The 11,140-nt window shown below is 41.2% G+C and overlaps 1 protein-coding gene across 4 annotated transcripts in view; it reads right to left on the bottom strand.

The window, feature by feature from the left end:
• akap9 (A kinase (PRKA) anchor protein 9) overlaps positions 1-10,331 on the bottom strand; it is a 209,777-nt gene extending 199,446 nt beyond the window's left edge. For all 4 annotated transcript variants that reach the window (XM_063044116.1, XM_063044117.1, XM_063044115.1 and 1 more), the window contains exons 1-2: positions 10,212-10,331; positions 2,855-3,097 (exon numbers count right to left, since the gene is read on the bottom strand). In XM_063044116.1, the coding sequence (XP_062900186.1) occupies positions 2,855-3,097; positions 10,212-10,259 (291 nt within the window). In that variant the 5' untranslated portion in view covers positions 10,260-10,331. The remainder of the gene's footprint in view (positions 1-2,854; positions 3,098-10,211) is intronic.
• Between the last annotated feature and the right edge of the window lie 809 nt (positions 10,332-11,140).

Below are 11,140 nucleotides of genomic sequence, written 5' to 3' on the forward strand. Positions count from 1 at the left end.
ACTGATAAAATTGCAATAATTTAAAACAAATATTATAAAAATGTTTAAAAATATTAATAAACACACTAGAGGTGCTTATATACATCCTTAGTAGTCTAAGTAATTCGACAACTGACAGATGCCAAATACCTGTATTTTAAAAAGGAAGCATACACAAAGCCCAGTCAGCTTAATATCAGTGATGCAAAAAACAACAGTATCCCTCTTTAAGAAAGAAAAGAAATAAAACATTCCAAAACCATAATAGACTTTGAAAAGTCTGCGTAACCACTATTAGTGAATTATATGATGAGACAGCATATGGTAGAAAAGGATACTGTCAGCTTATGTATCTTTCCAACACACTTTCAGTTTCTGTGCTATATGGATTGACAAGATCAATGCACATGGTGTCAGAAGAAAGAATCAAAATGTAAACAAGAGTGGCTCGGAAGGTTGAAAGTGGGGCTACACTGAACTACTATTATTCAGAGTTTATCATAAAGATCGAGAATCAATAACATAAATTCTAAGTTTCTAGTTGACACTAAATTGGAAAGAATAATTGACTAGAAAACAAAAGAGGATAGCATGGATATGCTAAATGAGTCTGATAAATCTACTAAGTGGAGTATAATGTGGAAATATATGAAATTGTCTACGGACAGGAATTTTTAAAAATTCATATTATCCAATGAGTGAGTGACTGCAGAGCTCTGATATGTAATGAGATCTGTGTTCTAGCTGCCTTATTGCACGAGTTGCAAACAGATCGAAAAAGCAATTCATAAGAGTATTTAGAATACTATCATTTATTACTGAAGGGCTGAAGTACACAAATTGAAGCACAAGTTATATAGACATTGGTGAGACCACATCTGGAATACTGTGTGTCATCTCATTTATGGAAGAGAGTTAATATACGTATATCAGAGAATGCTTACAGTCAGAAAATGCAGCATGCAACAGGCCATTCAGACCATCTTGTGCAGGAGAATTTGCAGTACTGTGTGAAGAGGTTAGTCTGCATCAAAGACTGGTTACCACAGAGCAGACAGAGAGTCAGAATAAATAGGGGATTCTCCCCCCCCCCCCCCAGCCAGGAAGTAACCCTCAATTATTTACTTTTTACAATAAATTTCCTTTAATCTAGGACATTTGGTGCTGGACTGGAAAGAATTGCTGAACTTTCAGATGTAATACCAAAAAAAAACCCTTCATTCTTTTTTTCAAATGTTACAGAGCATAATTACTTTCCAAGTGGTCCCAGTGAGTTTCAAGAGAGTACAGGAAACAACGCCCTGCTGAGTTTTGAGGGTGTGTGGGAAATTGAACAACACTCAAACCAGGGACCTGGTAAGTTCAAAGGAAGCACAAGAAACAACACCAAGTCACAGCCATTTCTATTCCAAATAGAACATAGGACAGTACAACACAGGAACAGACCCATCGGTCCTCAATGTCATGCCAAACCAATTAAGTTAATCAAATGGCTAACTAAATTAATCTTTTCTGCCTACACAATGTCCATATACTTCCATATTCCTCACATTTACGTGTCTACCTAATTGTCTCTTAAAAGCCTCTGATGTTTCCATCTCTACCACTACCTCAGGCAGAGCAGTCCGGGCACCCACCACTTTGTCTAAAAAAAAAAAAAAATTGCCCCTCACCTCTCCCTTGAAATCAACCCCTCTTACCTTAAATGCCTGCCCTCTGGTATCACACATTGTCTAATGTCTAATTAGACAATTAGACATAAAAATATTGTCTGTCTACTTTATCTATTCTTCTCATAATCTTACAAATCTCCATCAAATCTCCCTTCAACAATCCATGTTTGTCCAACCTCTCATTATAGCACATACCCTCCAATCCAGGCAACATCCTAGTAAATCTGCAAGTGAAGAAATCGAGGATCTAATTGCACAAGGAGGTATTGAGGTCAAGGTCATGAAGCTTATTGATTAGTTATGGGAGGGGGATGATTGTACTGAATGCTGAGCTGTATTTGATAAAGAGCATCTGATCTATGCACCTTTACAGTCCAGATGATCCAGGGTTGAGTGAAGAGCCAATGAAAGAGTATCTGCTGTGGATCTGTTGTACCAGTTGGTAAATTGGAGCAGATCCAAGTTGCTTCTCAGGCAGGAGTTGGAACGTTTCATCAACAATCTCTCAAAACACTCCATCACTGTGGAATTACAGTGAGTGCCACTGCATGACAGCCATTGAGGGAGCTGACCATGTTCTTCTCAGGCACTGCCATGATAAACAGGTTTAGCTAATGTGCAAGAGCTTGACAAATTGAACAATGTGGAGAATGTGATCTTATCTTTGGCAGGTGAAATAGAAAAGTACATAATTTTAAATAGCTGAGGGACTGGAAAATGTTGGTGTTCGTAAGAACCTGGGCGTTCTTGCATATAAATCACAAAGCCAATAAGAAAATGCTGAAAGAAATTAGGAAAGCAAATGGTTCATTCAAAGTTATTAAAGGGAGATTGGAATATCAAAGCAAAGAAACTACTGCCTGCAGAGTCCAGTACATGAAATTGTTAAGTAACACATGGTAAATGAACTATTAATTTTTCCAAATGTTTTATAATCAAAACAGTAAATTTACATGTGAATTCTTCCTATAGAATGGAAGGCCTCTTCTATTCTATAGGAAGAATTTCTCTAACAGTTGCCACAAAACTGTTCTGAAAAGAGAAAGATAAGTTGATGTCAATTACTACTGAAGAGAGAACAGGATATCAATGGTCTCCAGATGCACCTCCATAAAACTTTTACTCGACTGAATTAAAATAAGTTACATGGTTCTTAAGACGAGAAAATCTGCAGATGCTGGAAATCCAAGCATGGTTCTTACCTCAATAGTGTACATCTGATCTTGTCTGATCACATCACCACTGTGTAAAGTCCTTTTAATGATGAAATCTGTACCATCACCTGCTGGTCCTCTCACTGAACGAGCATCACCACCTTGCAAGTTCTGCTTAGATGTGACACGTGGCAGTTGTTCCTCTCCTCGGCTGGCTACTTTCTTCTTCTTTTGTTTCTTTACTGGATTCTGGGTGTCAGTTTGAGCTTTCCGTTGCCGGAATTGGGCAAGCTGCAAAAATGTAAAGTTTGATCAATGTTTTACATCAACAGAATGTAAATGGTAATGACAATTTTAGACTGTTGCAACATTTTTGCCAATAGAATTGGAAACAATTGAATTATGGCAGTGATTCCTCATTTTCCAATTGATCTTTATCCAAAAATTATAAATTTATGGTTTTATTGTTTAAGCTGTTGGCTCATTTCAATCCACAACATATTATAAATAGCCTACATGGCCTAAATCATCTATACTGTCAAATTTATCACAGCAATATACTTGTGTAAAACTTCTGGACCACTAAAGGGTTAAGGGATTTTACTTTTTTTTTACAATAATTTGATCTTATATTCTCATGAGGAATTTGAAGCAATGTTTTATAAAACTTAAAAAGACCATAAGATAGGAGCAGAATTGGCCCATCCAATCTGCTCCCCATTTCATCATGGCTAATCCATTTTCCCTCTCATCTCCAATCTCCTGCCTTTTCCCCCATATCCCTTCATGCCCTGACCTATCAAGGATCTATCAATTTCTGCCTTAAATATAAATAAAGACTTGGCCTCTACAGCTGCCTGTGGTAATGAATTCCACAGATTCACCACTTTCTGGCTTAAGAAATTCCTCTTCATCTCTGTTCTAAAAGGACACCCCTCTATAGTCCCCTGCCATAGGAAACATTCTCTCCACAGCCATTCTATCAAGGTCTTTCATCATTTGATAGGGTGCAATGAGGTCACCTCTCATTCTTCTGAATTCCAGTGAGTAGAGGCCCAGAGCCATCAAACGCTCTTCATATGAGAAGCCTTTCAATCCCAGAATCATTTTTGTGAACCTCCTTTGAACCCTCTCCAATATCAGCATAATTTAAGAAAATAAAGTTTAAGAAAGCTGAAACGCCAGAACTAGACAAATGTCATTATCAGTACCACTTACAACAAATAAAGCTGTTAAATTACACCATTCTGTTTTTTTGTTTACTGTAGTCTCTACAAATACAAAAATGGCATAATACAGATGAAGGGACAGTTACATGTGCATGCCAAATTAGCCATCCATGAGATACTTGTACTGTATTCTATCACAAACTGTAACGTCATGGCTAGGTGTATCCTTCGCTCCACCAGAACCATCAAAACAAAGAGAGCAATCTAGGTTTTATGATAAGTGTACAGCATCAGGCATATGGTGTCAGCCTGTTAGCACTACATAGAATCACAACTAATCTAACAGAAGCAGCATGCTATTGACAAAGCTAAGCAATCTTATGAATAATCTTATGACTTTCATATGAAGAAAGACTGGATGAACTGGGCTTGTACTCGTTGGAATTTAGAAGATTGAGGGGGGATCTGATTGAAACGTATAAGATCCTAAAGGGATTGGACAGGCGAGATGCAGGAAGATTGTTCCCGATGTTGGGGAAGTCCAGAACGAGGGGTCACAGTTTGAGGATAGAGGGGAAGCCTTTTAGGACCGAGATTAGGAAAAACTTCTTCACACAGAGAGTGGTGAATCTGTGGAATTCTCTGCCACAGGAAACTGTTGAGGCCAGTTCATTGGCTATGTTTAAGAGGGAGTTAGATATGGCCCTTGTGGCTACAGGGGTCAGGGGGTATGGAGGGAAGGCTGGGGCGGGGTTCTGAGTTGGATGATCAGCCATGATCATAATAAATGGCGGTGCAGGCTCGAAGGGCCGAATGGCCTACTCCTGCACCTATTTTCTATGTTTCTATGTTTCTATTATTGGTTAATTGGCCACCACCATTTGTGACGGGATGAGACAGGTTCAGTGTTCCTGTACATCTCATCATGAAAGAGTCAAGAGTCACACACCAAAGAAACAAGTCCTTCGGCCCAACTCATTATACCAATTGCTTCCCAGCAAGTTTGTCCCAGCTGAACCAGTGATGTCACTTTCAGCAAATAATGCACTTGCACTCCTAGGTCCATCTGTTCTATATTACTCAGACCCCTACCATTCACTAGATAAGTCCTACCTTATCCATTCATTGGATAAGTCCTCCCACTATGCAATACCTCACGTTTATCAAGATTAAAAGCTATTTGCCAATCCTTAGCCCACATACCCAGCTGATCAAGATCTTCTTGCAATGTTTTTTCATAACCTAGTAGTATTGTGATCACTCAAGTCGAGTATGATATTCTTCTAAACCTTTTCATGCCATGGACACCTACAATTAACCAAGGGGTCTGTGGACCCCAGTTTAGGAACCCCTGACCTAACAGATTGTTCTTAATGAAGAATGCCTGTGCACGATTATGTTTAACGTTGGGAGGGTAGGGCACCGGCAGCCACAACACAGTCCCTGACAGATCAGAGTCGGGGTCCAGTGGCATGGAATGCAAGGCAACTGGGACCCTTCACTACTGCAGCCTTCCTCTGCCTTCACTGACACTGTGATGAGTCATCATCTTCTGCCAGCTCCACTGTTGACGACTTAGTTGGATCGCTCTTTGTCTGGAACCTCTCCCTTGACCTTACCACCATCGGTGACCCTACCAGGAGCTAAACTCCAGACAGAAATGCTTGTGATCTCAGGAATCACAGCCCTCTCCTCGATGTCAAGGTGACGATCCTTGGAGAAGTCATAATGTTCTATGCTATCTACAACACCCATTTGTTTTAGTATCATCTGCAAACTTACCGACTATAACTTGTATAACATCCAATAACGGTGAGTAATTAAACAACTAATGAGTAGAAGAGGTTTCAATTACATTCCCATCATCAATGCTACAAGAGTTCATACAAAAGGGATGGCACTTGCAATTACCCCATGTCAGAAATTCAAATGAATAATCCATTTTGGTCTCCTATCAGAGAAGCTCGCTTTTAGCTGATGCGATTCATTCCCTGTGAGATCAAGGAAAAGTTAAGCCAACTAAATATAGAAAAGGCTACTGGTCCAGACAACACCATGGCTGCAGTACTGACAACTGTGCCCAAGAACTCACTGCTTCTCTAGCAAAGTTATTCCAGTATAGTCAAAGTGAAAATGAGGAAAAGCTACTGAAGTCTGTCCTGCCTAGCAAACAGATATGACAAATCCAACTTGGTATTCTCTCTCACCTGTACTATTCTATTCTCAATTAATGGAAACATGACAGGAGGTGCCTTAAATACTGTTATGAAGGACTCATTTAACCTGTGCCCAGGACCAAGTTTAGGTTTCACGAGGACCTCACTTAAAACCTCATTAAAGCCTTGGTACATGGTATACAGAGCAGCTACATTTCAGCAGAGGCAAGGGTGATTGCCCTTGATATTTTATTTATTTACGTAGATGCAGTACGGAATAGGCTCACCCAGCCCAGAAACCATGCCACTCAGCAATTCCCCAATTCAATCCTAGACTAATCACGGGAAAATTTATAATGACCAATTAACCTACCAACTGGTACATCTTTGGACTGTGGGAGGAAACTAGGGCACCTGGAAGAAACCCACGTGGTTACGGGGAGAACGTACAAACTCCTTACAGGCAGTGGCTGGAATTGAACCTGCATCGCCTGTACTATAAAGCTTTGTACTAACCACTAAGCTTTGATCTACTTCATCAGGAGCCTTCCTTTTACAAGATCTGAAGTGATTATGCTCATGAATGTGCAGTATTCACTCTGACTCACACCTCCATTCAATGAAGCTGTCAATACCTGCATAATTCTACTGAAATGTGGCATCAATGTTATATGTTAAAGTCACACCATCAAGTATCTAGCAATGCTAATCCAATTTACCTGCACTTGATTATCCAGAGCTGCCACTCAAAGAAAAATAATCCCAACCTTTCCTGTCTCTCTTTCACTGCTGTCTGTCTTATGAACTGATCATTATCATCCTGCCATCCTCCTCAAATATTAACTGTTAATTTAAATGCCAGGCAATTTTCACCTCCAATAGGGAATCTAAAGATTTAAAGATTAGTTAAGATTAGTTTTATTTATCACAGATACATCAAAACATATAGTGAAGTGTATCATTTTGTGTCAACGACCAACACCATCCCAGAAAGTACCGAAGGCAAGTGTCGCCATGCTTCGGCGCCAATGTAGCATGCATACAACTTTCCTTCACTAACCTGTATTCCTCTGGAATGTGGGAGGAACCCAGAGCACCTGCAGGAAACATACAGTCACAAGCAGCACATACATACTGCTTACAGTCAGCGAAGGGTATTGAACCTTGATTGCTGGCACCATAAAGAACTACGCTAGCTGCTGTTCTACTGTGCTACATAATCAACACCAACACCACACCACTCACCCTTGATACTGCGACATTGCTAACTCTCGACATTCAACTTTGACCTGAGTATCGAAACACAAAAGGCTGCATCAAGAGCAAAGAAAATGAAATTGCAGGAGAAACTTAGCGGGTTAGGAAAGCATTGGTGGAGGCAGATGATAGACAAACTTTGGTCCTCTCAGTGGCAGGAAAGTTACTGGAGAGAATTCTGAGGAACAGGATCTATAAGCACTTTGACAGAGTAGGACTGATTACAGATAGTAGGAATTCATTTATGGGAAAGTATATCTCACAAATCTTTTTTAAAGTGGCGACCAAAAGGATTGAAGAGGATTGTCCACCATCGGTATCCTGGGGCAGGATCACTGCGATAACATGATTAATAAACACTGTGGCCACAAAATCAAATTAGAGGTTTGATATCATATCGTGACTGCCTGGTGCAGTAGTGATGCAAGATAGCACCAGCCGCCAATGGTGATGTGCTGCAGAGAGCTCATAAAGCTAATAGATACTCTAGTAGATATACTTCTTCTGAACTGTGATTGCTGCAGTCTGCAGGCTGTAATGTCCCTTTTAAGATGTACTTTTGAACCGACTAAGTGCTTTTGCAATCTCCTGGGGGATTCAGCGAACTAGACTGTTAGGAGTTCAGCAATGGCCAGAGCAGCCATCGCTGGGGGTGGATGCTGCATCAAGACTGAATGGCAGAAGATGAACCCATGGTAGGCTCCAATATTCCATGTCCATTAAAGCAAGATTAAATCATCAAAGACAAGAGTTGAAAACAAACAGGTCTTCAGCACCGTCTGCCTGCATATGACAGGTCTCCCTCTCTTCTCGCTATTACCGTTGGGCAAAAGATGCAGGAGTCATGGGATCCACACTGCCAGGTTCAGGAGCCGTTGTTGCCCTGCAGCTATCTGGTTCCTGGACAGGCTTCACTTGCCTGAGTGGTGAATGGGCTCCACAACTGTGGACTCATTTTCAGGGACTCTGCAGTTCATCTTCCATGCGTTCTTGTTTACCTTCCCCCCCCCCCACCCACAATTATTTGCACAATGTGATCAAAGAGTCAAGGCTAAGGACAAAAAACAGACCAGTGCTTGGCTCACTACTCCACAAAGTTCACTCGGTTCAGCGATGAACTGACTCTGCAGCTACGGCCTGCAATCATCGCACTCACTTCAGCAATGAACTGGCTCGGGGCTGTGGACTCCGCAGTTCCCGTTCTGTGTGTTATTTGTTTACCTTTTTTATTGTTTTCACAATTTGTTCTTTTTCTGCCCACGCAAAGCGTGTTTGACAGTCTTTGTTGTGTATGTTATTTTATTGTGTTTCTTTGTTTGGTGGCTGCCGGCAAGAAAACAAATCTCAGGGTTCTCGATCAAGTCACCGAGGAGCTGAGCTTGGTCCAAATCCTGAAGCTGCCTCTGCAACAGCACAATGGAAGTATCTTCATCTCTTAGACAGCATTAGTTTAAACAAGGTGTCTCACAAACACTTTTTACAAGGGCTATTAGGGAAAGTATCGCCAGTGATGACCAGATTGCCATTGACAAATTAGAAGTAAAATTCCTCAGGACATTACCCTGACTCTAATGCCCAACCACTGTTTCATCAACGACTGCAGAAAGTCAAGACAACACCCTACTCACTTCCTTGTCAATAGCAAATATAGGTAAACAACAGATATCTTAAAATGTAAAAGAAACTGTACTTACATCTTTTTATTTGTATGTTACAGTTTCTGTTTATATTTAAATTATGATTTTTCCTCTCCAGGGACCACAGTTTTCAAGTTATCTTTTCACCACACAGAAAAACACTCTTCAACCTGACAATCAGTCAAGAAGATGTAGAATGTTGCTTTCATAACAATAGTTGCATTTTACAAACAATTCTTTAGCTTTGAAGTTACGTAGAACAGCCAGTAAATGCAAAATACTATACAAAACAGCGTTAATCTATCCTTACAAATATGATGTTGCCACAAACCTAATTCTCACAAACTTAATATACCCGGGTAATTAAGTTTTGCCGTGATGCATGTTGCATACAAAACTACAATCGATGATATGAAGTACTTAAGATGAAGCTCTCGCTATTCATAGATGAATCGCACAGCGTGAAAAAGGATGCTAATAACTACACCAGATGACCAACTACTTTGCAGGCATTGTAGCTAAAATGCTACTTACTTGAGCGAGACTATCTTAATTAGCATCATGAAACTCTAAATCTGCAAGCATGTAACAAACTGCACACTCAGACGTTTTTTAGAACTCCGCAACCTTGTTACACTGAAGTAGCTCTGCCTTCAACCCACACAAGATGCGTTATCTTGTATGTACTTCCAGACGTTAGGATGTAGGACACTAGCTGTCACTCGCAGTGCAATGCGGATAACAAAGCAATCTTTGTTTCAAAGAGGGTGCAATTAAACAAAAGCCCTGATTACTATACATTGCCTGTTTAATGCTCACTAAACAGTTTCGTCCTCTACCAGATGTCTTTATATCCATTCTGTTTAACGCGTTGACTTCCACACCGAGATAGAACAAAGGCCCAAATCTTGATCTGCAACCACTTGTCATCCCACTTACACACACACACTAAAAAACACAGCAGTATTAGAGGCCTACGAGTCGCTTGCAGCTTACTAAAGCCTGCAGAGCTGATGACAAAGCTCGGGGACAGTGCAGTGCGTCCCTGAGCTGTACCTGGGGGATAGACCGCTGGGCTGGCTACTTCAAACAGGCAGCAACAAGCGAGCGCCCGACTGGCTGTACGCCTTAATGCTGTCTCTCCTCCTGTCTTCACTGTGCCCTCCCGGGCAGCGGGGGCTCTTACCTTGGCTTTCCCCGCTTCCAGCTTCTTCTGCCGCTCCTCGTCTTCCATGGCTGCCGACAGAGAAGCAGAGCAGAGCTCAATCAGTGACACGTTAGCAGCGCCAGCCACCACCACCGCCGCCTCCCGCACTGCGCATGTCAGGGATCCCGCAACTTCCACAGCTGCACCACAGGCCCCCTGGCAGCTGGTTTGAGAAAGGCGATGACAATCTTACTCCGGATAAACGAGAAGGAAGGTGGCAGCAAGCAAAGCCAGTCCAGATGAGGTGGCACACGGGATATCTACCTTTAATAGCCAAGGCATATAATAAAAGAGCAAAGAGGTTACTGTATAGCTATATAAAACATTGGTCAGACCACGGCTGGAATGTAGTACACTCCTGGTCGCCGCACTGCAAGTAGGATGTGATTGTACTGGGGAGAGTGCAGAGGTGGCGTTCCCTGGGAGTGAGCCTTCAGCTAAAGGGAGGTTATGTTTCTTTGAGCAGAGCAGGTAAGGAGGGAACCTCGGGTGTCAAAATCATGAGGGACATAGGGCATTTGGTGAAAAACTTCCTCCCTAAGTAGAAAGGATTATAGCCCGAGGACATAGGTTTAATGTAAGGATTAGGAGTTTTAGATTGATTTGAGCAACAGTTTTTCATCAAGCTGAATCTAGAAAGCACTTTGTAAGGAGGTAGTGTTAGCAGATATTCCTACAATATTTAATGTATTGAGATGAGCACTTGCATTGCCATGGCAAAATAGACTACTGGCCAGGATTAGGACAGAAGGTATTTAATGGCTGGCACAGATATGGTATGGCAAATGACCTTTTTTGGTTCTACATAACTCTATGGCTCAAATCTTTTATAGTCAATTTACCTTAATGGAAATTGCTAACATGAAAAGATGCAATGTCAAATACTGTACCATCAGAGGAGTTTTCAA

This window comes from Mobula hypostoma, chromosome 3, assembly GCF_963921235.1.
Source record: "Mobula hypostoma chromosome 3, sMobHyp1.1, whole genome shotgun sequence".
Taxonomy (NCBI): Eukaryota; Metazoa; Chordata; class Chondrichthyes; order Myliobatiformes; family Myliobatidae; genus Mobula; species Mobula hypostoma.